Raw genomic sequence first — 19196 nt, forward strand, 5'->3', positions numbered from 1 at the left:
ATACTAAGATACAAAGGAAAATCCCATATGTTTGAATGTCCCATGAAAGCTAGGACATAGATGCTGGGGCAGAGTTATGCCTCACTTTTCAGCACCTTCTTTCCCAATCCCTGCTGCTACCCAGTTGCCTGGTGTACACAAAGACATGTTTCTGTATGGTGAAAAGCAATAATATTACATCTGTTGTTGTATGCCCTTTCTTCTGGCAGATTTTGCCTGAGAGGGCTTGTTTCTCTGTGTTCCTTTTATTCTCTGAGAACCCACTGTTGGAAAGTAAATATACGATATGTGTTTAAATATAGGTAAAACTAACCTAGATGATTATAATATGAAATAAGGGAACCCCACACTCATTTTTTTTTATTGAGAAAAAATTAAAAAGAGCTGGTCTTAACCAAACTGGCAAGCATAGATTTCTGTTAGACGACTGGAGTATGCAGTCTTATTTTTGAGGATTGTGCTAAATGATGGGCTATCCAGACTTATCTTCAAGCTAACACACTTAACTGCTGCCTTAGCATCAGGACACAGATGGATGGGAAAGATGACCCTGACCTCCATAAGACCCACATTCCTGTGCAAGGATAGAAGCATGATAATCAGGAAATGATGGTTATTAGTTACAGAAAATGCATTATTGTGAAAACCAGGAGAAAAGTGCTTATGAGAGGAAGTGATTGGATTATGGGGGAATGAGAGAATAAGACTAGGTCATTTCTGCTGAGTAAATTGCTGTGATTTATAAGAGAAAGGGTATAGTGATATCATGGCCTCATATTGACTAGATTCATTTCACAAACAAACCTAAATCAAAACATGGCAGTTACCTACTGAAGAAAAAATGTTTTTTAAAAAGATGGCTTTTGTAAAACATGAGACATGTTAGACATATTTCATTTTTGAGTTTTCCTTCTAATTATACAGGTTATTTCAGAAAATATTCCTAAATGTCAGTGTCACTTAGTTAATATCTGATCTTGCACTTTCCCTGATGAAAATAAACCACCTTAAGTGTATTTTCCGTGAGTATCTTCTTATGTTGCGTATGTAATACTGTATATTCAATTACAATTTTGTTTCAAGGATCTAAATATGTTTTAAATGTAAGCTGCATATGGAAATTATCCATATAAATAACTTCAGGTTGGATAATTTGTATTTTAGATTATGCTTTAAAATCATTTTACTCCAAAATTGTCTAATGCATAAACCTAAATTGTCTTCTGAAAAAAAATGTTGAGAGACTAAATGCTCCATTAATGCTATAAAAATTAATGGAAAATTGTCTTTGGAAAGTTTTTTATTTGGAAGATAAGGCTCATTTTATCTGTTTTTCAGAAATTTCTGCTGGCAATAAAGGTAATAACACTACATTAGTTACTGAAAGCATTATTCACACTAAAAGACACTGTTTGAACAACAAGTCTGACACAAATTACCTGCAAAAAAAGTATTCTTTGCAATCATTCTAGTTTTTAGGGAACATGTTTGCCTTATATTTTGTTGTATCTGTTCTAGCACCCCACTCAGCTGACAGCCTTTTCTGAACAGTCCCCTCCGTCACCACCCCTCGTGTACTTTCATAGTTCCTTCAGTTACATGCTTCATTCAGTTGTTCCATGTTATTCAGTATTTTGGGGATTGTTTCCAATGACTGAATTTGATCCTTCCTACAAAGTCTGGTATATTCCTGCTAAGACCAGCACAGCAATCTACGTCCTATATCCAACACTCTAAACTCTTTATAGTATGTTATCAACTCCCAAATCTTCCTGTTCCATTCTGCAACCATGGTGCAAAATTTTCACCTTCACAGTCCTAAGTTTTATGATTTCTCCTCATTAATCATTCGCAGGTAATTTCAATAGCTGAATACCTCCTTCTGTGTGATTTTCCCTTTTCCTAACCTATTTTCTGCCTGAAAAACTAAGGACCACTGTATGCACTCCAATTTTCCTCACTAAACCCTCTTACCTAATGATTAATGGTGAAAAAAACACATAGTCATGCATTAATCATGTTTCAGAAAAGAGACTGAGTCTTCTGATTAGGATAGGTATGATCCCTTTTAGCAGTTCTTAGACTGTTCACTGATACGTGTTATTCATAGTACTATCTTTTTGTGGTAGATTTAACAAAAAAAGGCAGGATGAAGCCAGCTTCTGGTAATATGTACAAATCTGTTGTTGCTTGTGTGACAAGCTGTTTACTGATATGTATCACATTTGTCTTACTTTGTAGTAGACAAAAATAAAAGGTAGTATAGAGCCAAGTTCTGGCATTGTCTACAAATCTATTGTCACTTCTATTCCACATTTTATTTTCCTGAAATTTACCATAGTTGTTATAAAAAAAGTATTCCACTTACTGGAAATGCTATCTTGCTATTATGATTTAATGAATTATTATTCATGAGTAAGACGCAACTACATTAATTCACATGTTACCTTGACAAAAGGAAATTTCAGGAAAATCTCATTTCTTAATGTGAACACTCTTGCCCATTTGCAATTCCTATCACTTTTTTGTGTATGTTTTCCAAAGTTTCTCAACATGTTAAGAATAGATTGAAATAAATCTTAGAAAATACTTTTTATTTCTGTGTAAAAGTCTTTGTACTAGTACTTTCTAACATTGCTGCAATATTTTTCCAGGATGCAGAAGATCTGGTGTTTTCAGTACTTCTTTTTCTTTGAATCCTTCATTTGACATAAATGAATATATTATGACCATATTATACTTGTTTATTTTCTAAATAGTAGTATATTTATTTTGCTTGTCATGTAAATCACTTACAAATGACTTGTAATTAAAAAGTCCTATAGTTTCAGTTTAAGATGAACTTGTAAGCGGTTCATACTTTAGCAAAGTTGAAGTAATTGCAATGAAAAATGTATTTCTAAATACCACTGTATGAATTATATACAAGAAAGAAAAAAATGATGTAATTATTTAAGCAGTGTGCAATGGTTTAGACTAGTGAAAAAGTTGTTGGTTTTGGTTTTGTTTTTTTTTTTTCCAAATTGAAAATTAATCTCTACTGGCTTCTGAAATTATGGAGTTATTTGTTATGAACTTCTCTGGCCATGATTCACATCCATCCTTTTTTCCTATAGCTCCAGATGGTCCTCCAGAAAATGTGACTGTCTTAGCTACATCTCCTCACAGTATTAATATCAGCTGGAGTGAACCTGCCATCATTACTGGACCAACATGCTACCTCATAGACATTACCTCGGTAAGGCAACGCTGGTTTAGAGTTGGTAGTAATACAGAAGTTTGGTAATATAAATAGCACAGCAGATGTTTTTATAGAAATCACAGGACAGGCATAAATTGGGTTGAAAAACAGTATGACTCTGTGTATTTCCACATAAACTCCACATAAGAATTAATTGCATGTTTATAAATTTCTTAATGGGAGATAAATTAATGACTTGGTATTAAAAAATCATAGAATCATAGAATCACCAGGTTGGAAAAGACCCACCGGATCATCGAGTCCAACCATTCCTATCAAACATTAAACCATGCCCCTTAGCACCTCGTCCACCTGTGCCTTAAACACCTCCAGGGAAGGTGAATCAACCACCTCCCTGGACAGCCTGTTCCAGTGCCCAATGACCCTTTCTTTGAAGAATTTTTTCCTAATGTCCAGCCTAAATCTCCCCTGGCGGAGCTTGAGGCCATTCCCTCTTGTCCTGTCCCCCGTCACTTGGGAGAAGAGGCCAGCACCCTCCTCTCTACAACCTCCTTTCAGGTAGTTATAGAGAGCAACGAGGTCTCCCTTCAGCCTCCTCTTCTCCAGGATAAACAACCCCAGCTCGTTCAGCCGCTCCTCGTAAGCCTGTTCTCCAGCCCCCTCACCAGCTTTGTTGCTCTTCTCTGGTCTCGTTCCAGAGCCTCAACATCCTTGTTGAGGTGAGGGGCCCAGAACTGAACACAGGATTCGAGGAGTGGTCTCACCAGTGCCAAGTACAGAGGGAGAATAACCTCCCTGGACCTGGTGGTCACACCGTTTCTGATACAAGCCAAGATGCCATTGGCCTTCTTGGCCACCTGGGCACACTGCTGGCTCATATTCAGTCACTGTCAACCAACACTCCCAGGTCCCTCTCCTCCAGGCAGCTTTCTAGACAGACTTCTCCTAGTCTGTAGCACTGCATAGGGTTGTTGTGCCCCAAGTGCAGGACCCGGCACTTGGCCTTGTTAAACATCATGCCATTGGACTCTGCCCAGCAGTCCAGCCTGTTCAGATCCCTTTGCAGAGCCTCCCTACCCTCCAGCAGATCGACACTTCCACCCAGCTTAGTGTCGCCTGCAAACTTGCTAAGGGTGCATTCAATGCCTTCATCCAGGTCATTGATAAAGACATTGAACAGGGCGGGACCCAGCACTGAGCCCTGGGGAACTCCACTTGAAACTGGCCTCCAGCTGGATTTCACACCATTTACCACCACTCTCTGGGCCCGGCCATCCAACCAGTTTTCCACCCAGGAGAGTGTGTGCCTGTCCAGGCCAGAGGCTGACAGTTTCTCAAGCAGAATGCTGTGAGAAACTGTGTCAAAGGCTTTACTAAAGTCCAGGAAGACCACATCCACAGCCTTTCCCTCATCCAGCAGCCAAGTCACTTTGTCATAGAAGGCGATCAGGTTACTTTGGCAAGACCTGCCTTTTGTGAACCCATGTTGACTGGGCCTGATCACCCGGTTCTCTTGCATGTGCTTCATGATAGCACTCAAGATCACCTGCTCCATGACTTTCCCTGGCACTGAGGTCAGACTGACAGGCCTGTAGTTCCCTGGGTCCTCCCTGCGACCCTTCTTGTAGATGGGCACAACATCAGCCAGCCTCCAGTCCAGTGGAACTTCCCCAGTCTACCAGGACTGTTGGAAGATGATGGAAAGGGGTTTGGCCAGCACATCCGCCAGCTCCTTCAGTACCCTTGGATGAATCCCATCCGGCCCCATAGACTTGTGGGTGTCTAGTAGGGCTAGCAAGGATCTGACCACCTCCTCTTGGATCATGGGAGCCTCATTTTGCTCCTCTAGCTCCTGGGTTTGTACACAGATGGAACGACTTTCTTTACAATTAAAGACTGAGGCAAAGAAGGCATTAAGTAGCTCAGCCTTTTCCTCAACCCCTGTCACTGTTGTTCCTTCTGCGTCCAATAGGGACTGCATGGTCTCCCCAGTCCTCCTTTTATTATTTATATATTTATAGAAAGATTTTTTGTTGTCTTTCACAGACTTTGCCAATCTGGTTTCCAGTTGGGCCTTAGCCCTTCTGATTTTTTCTCTACACAATCTCACTTCCCTCCTGTAGTCCACCCAAGAGGCCTGTCCCTTCTTCCAGAGCCCATAAACATTTCTCTTCTTCTTGATATCACTCAAGATCTCTCTGTTCAACCAAGCTGGTTTTCTCCTCTGCCGGCTTTTTTTCCGGAACATGGGGATGGCTTTCTCCTGAGTTGCTAGGATTTCCTTTTTGAAGAGCTCCCAGCCCTCATGGGCTCCCTTGCCCTTGAGTACTGTCTCCCATGAGACCTTGCCAACCAGCCTTCTGAAGAGATCAAAGTCTGCCCTCTGGAAATTTAATGTGTGCTAATAAGAGGACTTGGGGAAAAAAAGTTTACTATAAATATATACAGGAAAACAGTAGCTGCACTTTGTGGAGTCATACCTCCTTCTAACAGTAATGATGCTGTCTACCAGTAAAAATAATAATGACATTTTTTTAGTTCAAATGAAGGGAAAGTTCATTGCCATGATTTTACAAATGAGAGCGGAGAGCCTAGCAAAGGAAGTGACTTATACAAAGTTACACAGTGCATCAAAGGACAAACTTTAAAGTCAAACTAGATTTCCCACTTTTCGCTTCGTGCTCTGTCCATCAGATTAACTGTATTTAGGTATCACAGCAATAACACTTCTTTCTCCTTGATCTTTATAAGCAAAACAACCCTGACATAATAGAAAAGCTCTAGTGGCCTTTCTCTTATCATCCTCTACTACCCTTATAATACTCCTTAAAACAACCATTAATAAACCTCATTTCCTGCCCTTTAGCAAGTTATGGAACTTTATAAGTTTGAACATGTATGAAGTTTTAAGTCAGATAGAAGTTCCCTGTTATTCCAGAAATTATACAAACAGAGCTGTCAGTGAAAACGGGAAGGAGTTGACCAGACTTTACCCTGGAAAACGCTGTCTGAAGCTTCAAAATCCTATATTGTTCAGTTAGGCCATAAGGAAGAAAAAAAAAATTAAGGCTACTTCAGACTATTTAAAGACTTAAAATAGAAGATTCTTTCAATTTTCTGAGGTGAGAGTAAGACGATTGTGTGTATATTTTCAATGTTTGTGTATTAGTTAAGAGTTACAGATATGCTAAAACATTAATGCTGAGATTTTTGTGCAATCAGAATTTCTATAGAGATCTGTAAAAAAGCACCAAATGTTTTTAAGTTCCTCAGTAAAATTACAAGATACAGTAATGTGTAGTCCTGATATTTTCTCTTCCTCTAACTTCAATGTACAATATGGAGAGTGCAATCTGTTCAGTTCTGAACACACCACAGCACTTGCATGACAGGGTGAAGGGTAAACGATAACAAGGAGAATGGTAACAGGAAAGGAACAGTTCCTTGGCCCATTGGGTAGGTCACTAGAAACTACACAATAATTTTTACTTCTCTTTTACTAAAGTTAGAGAAATATTCCTCATGAAAAGTTCCTGCCACTTTTGACTGAGCAGCATTATAGTGCATCAACATAAAAGATCCTTTTCATGCTTTTGTTAAAACATCCAAGTTAAATTTTCAAAGCTTGATTTTTTGTGTGTGTGTAATATTTAACCAATTTATATTAAAACAATTTCTCCTATTTCTGACAGTTCCTAAATTATAAACCAGATGTGAAATGATTATTCACTATGAACTTGTTATAAATACCTTATCAATGTAAGTTACAATAAAATTCCTAAAGTAAGATGAACTATGGAATGTTTCCTGTGAGCCTGACAGCATTTGGAAAGAACTTGAAAACCTGTTTTGGTTGTTCAGTTTGGAGAATTTTGGTCTTGTTTTTACAAAGCAGGGGGGTGGGTTTCCAAATATGTTTCAGATATCTTGCTTTATATTTAGGGATTCTTTGTAATCAGTTGTTGTCTATCTAGTGATCATTAACTACAGGGGTTAGTTGTATAGATAATCATCTCTGTAGACAAATCTATTCTTTCTTAAAGACCAATAAAGTTGTCACAATCTTTTCCAGTGAAAATTTTGAGTACATGTTTTATTGTCCCAATGGGAAAATTTTTACGAAGACTCCAAATACCACAAACTTCCTGTATGTATAACTTTACTCATTTTAGTTCTCAACTGAGTATCTTTAAGGATTTATAAACATAGGCTTACAGAACAGAACAATTCCAGATTTCTGCTCTATGATGTGATTCTTGGAAGTTAGTAATTAGCATTAATTAGTGAATGCAATAGGGTTCTGTTTACATTTCTAAGATGTTCTTTGCAGTTTTATAGATCAGAAAAGCTAACATGACTCCCTCATATTTTTCCTCCGATTTATATTTTACTTTGTCTTACTGCCTACTATAATTAGAAGTAGTCCTGAATAAAAGATTACTGAAAATTAGTAAGGAAGATAGGACTAAACCATTAAACTTCAGGAAGAATAGAAATAAATTTAATAAGGTAGTGCTGTGATGGTATTTTAGCTCTTGTATAAATGTTTATATGCCAGATTTTTGATTGCCAGATATGGAAAAGTGTTTCAGCTCTTCATGGCCATCCCAGGAAATGAATGTCTGTTTAGTTCATCAGAAAGTTTAGTTCGGGTTAATTCTCAGTGGGGATAGATGCATATCTGTCAAATAAAACATGTGCTTGAACTATTCTAATGTTTTAGCAGCTGCATTTAATACAGATTTCATCCAGTGGGAAAACTACTGTACAGCTACCTAATCCTCTTTTCAAATTACACACTGAAGAAACAATAATGAAAACATCATTAACTGAAGTACTGGGAATAGACACAAAAAGAATGTTGTAAATGATACTTAATCAAACACTAGAAAAGCTCCCATTTTTCCTTTTTTCTCCATTTCTAAGCTAACATTAGAATTGATTAATTGGATATAAAGGCCAACACTGTAGATTTTTCAACAGAACTACAGATTATTTGAGATGTAGGGATGATAGTGATCCCAAGAACTTATATAGTCCATATCCTGCTCTAACAGGGAAACAAGTGTACCTAGAGTCTTCCTCACAAATTATTCTTGACCGTGTTCTTAAAAATGTCCAGTGCTGAATATTGCTCAACAACCCTTGATAGACTGCTCTAGTTTTTAACTAGAAGTATAGTCATAATTTTAGTTACACATTTAAGTATATCATTGCAGGTTTTGTAATGTTGGACTCAATGATCTTTTCCAACCTAGTGATTCTATGAATTCTAATCTTATTTGTTGTAAATAATATTTCTATTTGTATCTCACGAACACTAGAAAGACTTCAATTTAGTACCATCCATTTTTAAATTTTGAAGTTATTACTGTGTCATCCACCCTCCTCTCTTTTCTATATTGAACCCAAATTATTTCTGCTTTCCAGTTTTTCTAGTGAGAGAATTACTCCCTCCCCACTGTCTTATAAGTAGTTACTCTATTAATATAGCTCTATTAATATACTTTCTCAGTCATATCAACATTATTTATTGCTGCCAAATTTTCTTTTTGTTTTTGTATTCCAAACAATTTTCTGCTCTATAGCTGCTCATCTTCTGGATCTCTGCCTAGTTCAATTCCCCATTTTGGGTCACTGCAGCTTGTCTGGCCCTGTGCCTATGAATTGGTTCATGTTTGCTTGGTGGAAGACAGCACCAAGCAAATAGCCCATTTCCTTAATCCTATACTATGTGAAGTGCTAAAGAGACAACACAAGGGTGATATGGGAGGGTATTCCCCCGAGCAGCATTCTGGTCTTGGTAGCTAGAGACTTGTTGTAAATGGAAAGATAACAGTTAAATAAGGTGTTCAAATAATTATGTCCTGGTTATGGTTGTTTAAGGTCTTGTACATTTTTTTTGTTATTATTATCGTTATTTTACAGGTAGATAATGACAATTATAAAGCTCAGTTTCTGAAGACAAATGATGAGAGTAAAGTCTTAGAAATTTCTGATTTAAAAGCATTTACAAGGTATTCTGTAGTAATCATTGCCTTTACCGGGGATGTTAATGCTGCACTCACGGAAGGCAAGGCTAGTTCTCCAGTAATTGTCTCCACTTTTGAAGCAGGTTGGTATTTTTCTCTATTTATATGGATCAAACTTTGCAATTCTTTCATCTGAAAAATAAATGAAAGTTATTGCACACTTTTAATGCAGATTTGATCTCACAGTATTTTTTCTTTAGTGTCTAAAAATGTGGCAGTCAAGCAAAAAAAGCCAACAAAAAAAGAGGGCTGGTAATAATATATACTAAGATTTACCTTTAGGAATGCAGTGATCTTGACTTGCTTCATGCAAAATATGGATATGTGGAACACAGCTCTCTAGATTACTGCTGTAGCCATTGAAGAGACGTCCTATCTATATTAGCATATATGTGCAAGATACTTGTCATGACTCTCCCCTTCAGTCATGGTTGTTTCTCTTAAGAAACTATTGAAAACTCTGTAAAACATCCTTGGTCTTGATGCAAAATTTAAAAGTATAAAAATTAAAGGAAGTAAATCCTACCATTTATAAATTGTACCTGTACTGAATTGAGGATACAATCTGTGTATTCTTAGTGGAAGGAGATTGCTATCTAAGGCACATGGAGATCTGTGCTTGAGTCAGCTGTTCCACAGTTTGAAAACAATCTGGAGAATGAGGTAGATACCAAAGTGACTTAGTTGCTGATGTTATTAAGTTACTCAGAGAAATAAAAGAGAGAGTAAAGGATTGTGCAAGGACCTCATGACACAGAGAGCCTATGTTACAGACAAGTAGATAGTATTTGCTTAGAAAAATAAAACCAGATGCACATTGAGGAGATACAGTCCTAGCTTTACATACATAGTTCCTGGTTATGCACTGTCTACTCTCTTTGCTGGTTTTGAATTGTTCACTAAGGCTATTTAAACAAAGAAAAAAACAAAACAACAAAAAATATCTTCTGAAAAGATACTGAAGTTTTGTTTCATTCAAATTATCAACTGTATAAACTACAATATTTTTATCTATATGCTCAGGTTAATTTCAAGTTTAGACATACTACACAGTAGCTGTATTTTTCTTTCTTTGATATGTGAAAGACAATGTATGATATGATATGATATGATATGATATGATATGATATGATATGATATGATATGATATGATATGATATGATGCGATATGAAATGAAACGAATGTGTGTATATATATCTACCATTCTAATGCCTTTAATACCTTAAAACGTAAGGTTTTCCTGACCTGTTTATATCCCTGAAGGCTGATGTGGTCTTTTACTGTGGTAAAATGAAATAATTTTGATTGGATGGATCTGTCCTGTGAGCTATCTTTTTTTATAGCTGTTTCTCTTGTGTAAATATGTGATACATTAGGAGGTGCATTAACCTTAAAGAGGAACAGTTATTTGGTTCCTCTTATTGTGTCTCATCTGGTTTCTACAGTCTACCACATGACTGACTTAGGAGCTGTTTGCACAGACTTACTCCAGAGAAGCCCAAGTAAGCATTTGTTGTCTGGTGTAAAAAAAATGGGAGATATGACAACTGCATCTAAATAGTTGCCTGAGGGAATGTGTTTACCTTCAGTTGCTTGATTTAACTGTTTAGAGGTCACAGTACATATTTCTCAGGTAGAGCAATAAATTTTTAGCTGCCTGGCAAGAATGTTACAGCCTTTTCTTTCAGATAGGGACATTGGAAAAATGATTTATAGCTTTGCTGTCTTGAGAAAAAGCTACTGGAATAGGTGTTTGACAAAAAACTGTCTCTGGGAAAAATGAATGTTTGTGACTGGGAATCAACTGGTGGAAAGTTTTTTTCCTAAGGAAAGAGCTGTGATAAGCAGAGACACTTAGGAATACAATGACTTGTTTATAAGCTGAGAGGGAGTTTGCTGTTGACAGAGGGCTTTCAGAAGGGGATACTAAAGACTAACACTTGCTTCTTGCTTGTCAGCCCATGTAAGGATTTGTTTATCCCGGGTGTATTTCAAGGTATAATGATATTCCTTTCTACTCAGCCTTCCTGAGTAGAAAATCAGAAGAAACTTTTTTGAGTAGAGGCTACTGAGGGTTAGCTAATTATTATTTTTAATATTTGTAACATTAAATTCTATAATTAAGAATAGGATTTCACTACATATTTAGCTTTTTGTTGACTTTATAAATATTTACCTATGCAATAAGCCCTTGAGATGTTTTTAATAAAAACAGAAATACTGATGAAATAATACCAATATGCAAAAATATAATTTTTTTTTTTCAGATTTTACTCTAATTGTAATGGTAGTAAACTGATTAAGTGTATCATTGAAATATTTATTTCAGTGCCTGAAGACCCACCTAACAATATAACATTTCAGAAGATACCAGATGAAGTAACAAAGTTCCAAGTAACATTTGTGCCACCATCTGAACCAAATGGAAATATCCAGGTGTATCAAGCTATGGTGTACAATGAAGACGACCCTGATGCCATCCAGATCCACAACCTTAGTGTCATTGGTAAAACAGATCAGTCAGTCACTGCCGTGATAGAAGGACTCAAAGGAGGACATACGTATAATGTTAGCGTAAGGACCAATACTTTTTGTTTGGATTTTTTCCTTCAATAAGAGTGAGAGATTAGTCTGAATAGGAAACACAAGCCTCGGCTAAGTATGAGATTTTCCTCATAAGAATGTTAGCTGGGATGTGAAGGGAACCAAGTCTGAAGAACAAGGAGAGTAAGAAGATGGTAGAGTGTGTGGGAGCAGGATAAATCACTATTAGTTAGCTTTGTACACTGGACCACCAGTTCATGTGCTAGCAAAGCCTGTGACACATCCTTATGGGTACTAAATCTGTCTCTTAATTTCACTACTTGCATTGCTTATTTGGCTCAGACGAAAGGTCCAGTTCTGCAAGGGGAGCTTGCTAAAAGCATGTGCATGAAGTCCTTTCAAATAATCAGAGACTAGGACATGAGAGGAGAAGACATAACTATAAGTGGGCTTGTTTTTCTCCTTTTTGTAAGAGCTACATTACAAGCAATGAAGTGTTAATGCCTGTAGCATTGTAAAGAAACATGAACTAAGTTCTAGCAATGTGTGAATGACAAAAGGAGTGTTCCAATGCTCACTGTTGCTTCAAATATATCTAGATTTGGCCAACATGAAGCTATTGCAAATAATCATTAAAACAAGTATTTGGGTTTGGTTTTTTTTAAGGTGTATGCGATTAACGGTGCTGGTGCAGGGCCAAAAATTGAATTGAAAATAACCATGGATATCAAAGGTATGTCTCATAAAGTACACTTTAGCTGAGATCTTTATAAATGCTGAAGAAATTGCTGTTCTACCTATGAGTACACCGCTGTGTGCCTTTGTGTGTTATTTGGAGGCCACACAGTGTAGGAACAGGAACACATAACTGATAGCCTTGAATTGCAGTGCTCAATTTTGCTGCATATCACTGGTCATTTGCTATTCGTATCTGAATAACATTGTGAACAATGTGCAGACTCAGCAAAGTAATCATGTTGACTTCAGTATTTTAGTTACCATCAGCAAACATCTTAGAAGAATATCACAGAGGAATACAGCATTACAGTTGTGGAAATACAGCAATCGATTGAAATTCATTGAAAATCTAAGACTTAATACTTCTATTATTTTCTTTTTTTAATTGAAAACTGATATGCAGACGCATTTTATCACAAGGCAGTTTTTAGAGGCTTAAGGCATTAGGTAGAATATTAAGTTGTCCCTAAAAATATGCTGAAAATGTGTCTTGCGTAACACAGCTATGTGTCAGAACAAAGTACTTGTAGTGAAAACAGTTTAAAACAAAACTCTGTGATATATCTTTGTTTGAAAATAGAACCACCACGGCCTAAAAAGAAACCAGCACCAGTTTATGATACCAATGGAGCGTTACTAGTTACAGACACAACAATTACGATCAGAATGCCAATATGTTATTACAGTGATGATCATGGCCCTATCAAGAAAATACAAGTTCTTGTTGTGGAAGCTGGAGGTAGAATTTTATAAGTTCTCTCAAAAATTGTTTTCAGTTTTTAAAATTTATTTATTTTCATGCTGTTTGCCTTTTCTCTTCTCTTTCTTTACTTGGGTCTCAATAATTTTAAGTTAGAAAACAGCTAACAGTCACTTTAGCTGTGGCAACAGTATTAAGGCCAAGTATCTTTGACAATACCTGTGGGCTGGGTACTGGGTTTTGGGAACACTTGCCAACAAAGAGTCATCAATGGTGTTTGAAGTCACTGATATTATTCTGGCCCTATAGTCAGCATTATATTGCCTTTGTTTCCTTTTCCTTAAATTTGTGTGTGTGTGTATATATATACATATATACACATTTATATATTTATACATATATATGGTGTTTTGGCACGGTTTTTCTTTAGATGCTATTAGTGTTGCCTGTAAGAGAATTTATGCAGTCGATATTTCCATTTCAAAATGGGGGCAGAGGGATTTACATAAATCCCTGCTGTAGACTGGGTTAGAATGTGTATTCTTTTGTAAGGACTGATGAATATTTACTCATACGAACAGTGCCATGATACTCTTTTGAGTAATTGCCTACCAATGTGAGTGGGAGTTTCATTATAGGACATCATATGATCAGGCTTACTTTACCGAAGAAAGACAAATTCCAAGTATTTAATTCCCTTTTTTTCCTGCTTTCAAAGTATAGAAATAAAGAGTTGTCATTAAGCCCTCCACCTTTTTCTGAATCTTGCATTTTAGCGCTAATCCTACAGACATTTACCTCATAGCTATTTCTGTGAAAATTCCCTTGAACTGATAGATATGCAAACACCATGTTAGGCAGCATTTTGAAGATTTTTCTCCTGAGTTGTTTAGTACTGTCCACTTAGAGAAATCTAGGAATTTCATTTATGAAACAGTCTTTACTCTCTTTAGAGTAAACACTTTTTACTGTTGTGCTCAATTTCAAAGTCAACTGGCTTACACAAGTGGTATCCTGTGCAGGCAGAGCTTATGCGTGGTTTTGCCGCTGAGATTTTCTAGCTGTGATTCAACTGACTTACTCTAAGTCAGCAAAATACAGGTAGCGTGGATAATAAGGAAGTTTGGCTGAAGTGCAAAAGCAGTTGTAGATTTAGTGTAAAAGACAACAATAGCATGTTAAGCTCTTTAAAAAAATAATATCCTATTTAACATCTTTAATTATAGTCCGAGTAGAATGTATGCTATTTCTGATTTCTTTTCTCAACAATAGCTCAGCATGATGGGAACGTTACTATGTGGTATGATGCCTACTTCAACAGACCAAGGCCATATTTTACAAATGAAGGCTTTCCAAACCCACCATGTATAGAAGGAAAAGAAGATCTGAGCGGCAAAGAGGACATATATATCATAGGTGCTGATAGTACATGTATGATAACAGGCAGTCAAGACAAAATATGTAATGGCCCACTGAAGCCAAGAAAGCAGTACCTGTAAGTACATTGTTTCTATGTTTGTCCAAAAGAAAGATTTCTGTGAAATATAAATTTACACAAACATGTAAAACACATAGCTAAATTATGAGAAGTGGAGATTGAAAAGATCTTCATGTATTTCTAAATTTATTTTTTTTGGCTGAGCTTAAATAGGGTGACATTTTTTTTTTTTACAGGTAACATTATACTTACTGGTTTCCTAAATTAAATAAGGTCAAATTCAAGATAAATAATTTATACAGTTTGGTTCTATGTTTAAGATACTGACACTGATTCCTTTATGTTTGTTGTAACATCACTTTAGCAGGAAAATAATGATTCCAATTTATATATACTAAAACTGAAAAATAGTTTTTAGTTTCTAAGTGGAATAATATATCAGAAAATGCACAAAAACTTTAATATCATTAGTTTTCTTTGTCTTATTTCACAGATTTAAGTTCAGAGCAACTAACGTTAAAGGACAGTTTACAGATTCTGACTATTCTGACCCTGTAAAAACGTTAGGTAAGAAGAGTGTCATTTACTAAAATACTTCTCTATTTCTAAAGAATCTAGACAATTTCGTGTTTCTTTTTAGTAGAGTAGTTTCCCTGAAGTAAATCATCTCTGTTTTTGTTGGCCCTAGCTTAACCAAGATGGCTGAGGAAAAATATCTGTCCCCTTGTATGTCCTTTTGAAGTTGTCAGGCGGTCTTACCTCAGCCCAGACTGCTGAATTAAGAAGCGCTATTGTAAAGTTCATTACTAGAGGTAAAATACCATTTTACCAGGATAGCTCATCTTGCTTGGTGAACTGCCAGAAGCTTTACTGTTTGTGCAGTTTACCTCTGTGATGGATGTAGACCTATTCCAGTGAGCCTTGTAAAGGAAACGTCTTGACTGCAGATCATTGCCTCTAGTGACATCTCATCTGAGGACACGACCCTTTAGCCCTTCATCCTTTAGATAGAGACAAAGATCAATATTAATTAATAAATTTATATCGTTTAAAAGAACCCATCTGGTTCTGTCGTCACTGGTCAATATGCCAGCTGTGATGGGGTCTCAAAGCCAGCACAAATTCCTCCACGGCAGTGTTCATCTACCCCTAAAACTGGGAATGAAGATTCTCGTAGCAGATCGCAATAAGATCTGTGAGTTATTTTAATATATTGGTAAGTCAAAACTTACTTAGCTAAGCATTAGCCCTGACTTTCTGAAAAGGGATCCCAAGACAACTGGATGAGTACCCAGAAGAATTTTAGTGGGCACATATTTTTCATTTGGCATTCATCTTCTGTGATATGAGCTCCCTTATTCATCTAATCCATGTTAGAAATTTGTTACATGATCTGATACTGAAGATCCCGAAATGCTAATTCACTACCTGAATATTCTGAAAGGCTCTGGCACTGTTTCTCTAGCCCTGGATGTTTTGGAAAGTGCAACACAAAAGTTGTCGTTGTATGTTCTGGGTTTAAAAGTTCTAAGACAATAAAGCAAATAGTTTGTCCAAAAAGGGAAAGGCTGTGTGTCCTATCTGGGAAAACAAGTCTACTGGAAAGTAATCTAAGTCTAACCAGTCCTCTGGGCAACTTTCCCCTTTGTAACAGATAAGTCTGCAATGCTTAAAGAAATCCCACTTTAGTCCAGGCAGATAGCATAATTCATTCACTTCTGTACTGTTACTGAAAACTTGTGACACATTCTCCTTTGGGATAGATGATGAAGAAGTAATATCTGTTTGTATGCTGAATAAAGTATAATAGGGGAAAAAAAAATGGACCTGATAAATTCCTCAGGTATCCATGTCTCCTTATACCCACGCAGTGCCCCCTGTGCTAAAGTTTAACATCAAGTACAGCTTTTAAAATAGGCACTACAGCAAACTCTTGTCTGGCCTTAACTTCTAAATTATTGTTAAAGCCTATCCAACAAGAAATAGTATTTAAGTAGAACAGATGATTAAAAGTTGTTTCTATGCTTTCTTACCATCAAACTGATACATCACAAGTGATGCAGGTCCTGCAGTTGGGTGGCTTTGAAGATACAGCATGTTAAGTGAATAGAGGAAGTTAGATTTTTTTGGACGCATTTTCTTTTGAGACCCATAACCTGAGGAACTTTGCACAAATGTTTCCTTATAGAAGATACTTTGGTTATATGAACTTCAAACTTGCTCTAGAAGCATAACCCAGAAAACATCACAGAAAGATCAGCAGATGTTAGGTATCTCTGTGACCAATTATTTCTATTCCACTTGTAGCAACAATTTTTTGGAAGAAATGTGTGCTACCTGAAATAAGAATTGCAACAACACTGAAATTTGTGGGCTTCCAACATTACAGTTTCCTTTAGTACATAAAACACTACTTTGAATTTTGACAGAGGTATTCGTGGTAGTTCGGAGAAGCCTACATTATTTTCGTTTACAAGTCCGCTTATAGAATAGGTAGGTCTTTGATCTGGAAAACCAGAAGGCTAACCTTGTATCTGTGCAATTTAGTACTGCATGTTAAGTATGTTTGAAGCAGAAAAACATATGGAAAACCTATGGGAGAGTTCTCTATGACAATCATCAGGTGCTCTTGTTAAATAACAGGAATTTTTCTAGGGAGGAACGCTGATGCAGAAATTATTGGAATACACAGCTGCAATAATGATTTTTAAATTATAGTAAAGGAAACATTTTAATATGGTGCTCCCTCTCAATCATTCTTGGAGTATCACAACTCTCCTCTTGAGCTGGAGAAGTGGAGTTTCTTCCTCATAACCCATGACTGACATTGCAAAAGTAGCATCCATACTACAATGAAAGGTCAGGATTTTTCCATGAGATAATTAAGATGTGTGAAAAATAGTGTTTAAACTTCTAATAACCTTTTCATAAACTCTGATAGCTAGTTCAGCAAGTCATTGTGAGGCAACTGGTAGTCCTAAGTGTAGGCTTCTTCCATGTGAAATACAAAGTTGATGAGATGAAAGATAAGATGGCTTTTACTGACACTTCCTTTTCCATAGAAACCTACCTTATATTATTCCATTATTGCAGCTTGTTATCCTCAATGTACAGAGTTGCAGCACCTCAGAATTATGCAACAAGATGTCTTGTGTTTTACCACCTTTCCCTTGCGCATCTCTACAGATGCATGTAGTCCTTCTGTATTGCAAAGAAGTAGGAGAACATGGAGTTTTTTTATTCTTCTTGTGTATTCTGCCAGCATCATTTTGTTTAATAACATCTACAATGTTTGGGCTGATGTTAACTGTAGTGTTTAACATTGGCTCCACTGGAACCGTTGTAGAGGTTCCTAACATTTGTGCCTTATCACAGAGATCAGTGAATGACAGGAACTTTCTAATTCCTTTTCTCCTTGCAACATTTTTTATATACTTGCTTTTCTTTTCTGTTGTCTTTCCCTGGCCTAAATTTTTCTTACTTTATAGTGTCCAGTGTTGCACATGAAATTTTACTAGTCCAGTGAAAGAATTATTTCAGGTGCTTTGTAAACTATGATTAATTCTGTTGTCTGTCCTTTCACACAGGCATGATATAGATTATTTATGTTGATTTTGGTCTACAATAGTCTCATACTTACTTCTGATAAATTTCTACCTGACCTACTGTTTACTATGCTGTATTATTGTAGCTGATTATTCCTGCCTACATGTAGAACTATGTCCTTGATCTTACAAAATTTTATCCTACTGTTTTAAGATGATTTCTTCGCCTAAATCAGGATCATTTTGAATGTTAATCATGTTTTGCAATGTACATGCAGTCCAAATCATCTGTGATATACTCTCTAATCTAAAAATCAGAGTCTTTTGAGAGAAACAAAGACGGGACTTTAGTGTTTTGCAATGTGTTCTTGGGAGGATGTTGTCTCTTGAGTAGGAAGTCTCAATTCCATATTGCAGGAAACAATACATTTTTCTGTTCTTCCTGGGGGCTGCACAGGAGCTAGGTTTTCTGCAGTAGATCAGTGAGTCAAGGTGAATGTCAGCAGAGGTAAACAATACCAGCAGTAGTAATCCCTGACTTTTCTTATTTTCGCTTACCAGGAAGGGTGAGAAATTAAATTACTCTCAGAAATTTAGCACCAAAGAGGCTCAAAAAGAGGTCTAGAAACTTCTAATTTAAACAGTTTATCAGTTTTTGAATGAGCCTTCCTTCCCACCTGTAAGGACTGACCAGCACCTTTACTTTTTTGTCTTAAAGGCCTTAATGACTACTTTTGACCTGCTGGTGGTTATTCCTAGCAATATCATCAATTCCCATATAAATGAAGAGGACGAATTAATGGTCAGTGAGGCAAATTAATCCAGAAAGTTCAGATCAAATCACTAGGTAGGTTCCTTCAGCACCTTGAGGAAAGTATCTCCAAAAAAGTATCTTTATTTTGTGCTTGTCAGTGGTGGCTGCAAGCCTCATACCTTTAGAGATCTTAATCTTCATTTTTCACTTCTGGAGTATGATTGCTCCAAGCTGCTAGAGCT

At 36.6% G+C, this 19196-nt stretch overlaps 1 protein-coding gene across 1 annotated transcript in view; it reads left to right on the forward strand.

Annotated features, from left to right (window-relative positions):
* The window catches only part of PTPRQ (protein tyrosine phosphatase receptor type Q), a 139421-nt gene that overhangs the window by 88741 nt on the left and 31484 nt on the right, over positions 1–19196 (forward strand). The window contains exons 44-50 of the mRNA XM_069858203.1: positions 3117–3238; positions 9131–9317; positions 11565–11809; positions 12446–12512; positions 13098–13256; positions 14490–14712; positions 15149–15222. Of these exons, the coding sequence (XP_069714304.1) occupies positions 3117–3238; positions 9131–9317; positions 11565–11809; positions 12446–12512; positions 13098–13256; positions 14490–14712; positions 15149–15222 (1077 nt within the window). The remainder of the gene's footprint in view (positions 1–3116; positions 3239–9130; positions 9318–11564; positions 11810–12445; positions 12513–13097; positions 13257–14489; positions 14713–15148; positions 15223–19196) is intronic.

Source organism: Phaenicophaeus curvirostris, chromosome 1 (genome assembly GCF_032191515.1).
Source record: "Phaenicophaeus curvirostris isolate KB17595 chromosome 1, BPBGC_Pcur_1.0, whole genome shotgun sequence".
Lineage (NCBI taxonomy): Eukaryota > Metazoa > Chordata > Aves > Cuculiformes > Cuculidae > Phaenicophaeus > Phaenicophaeus curvirostris.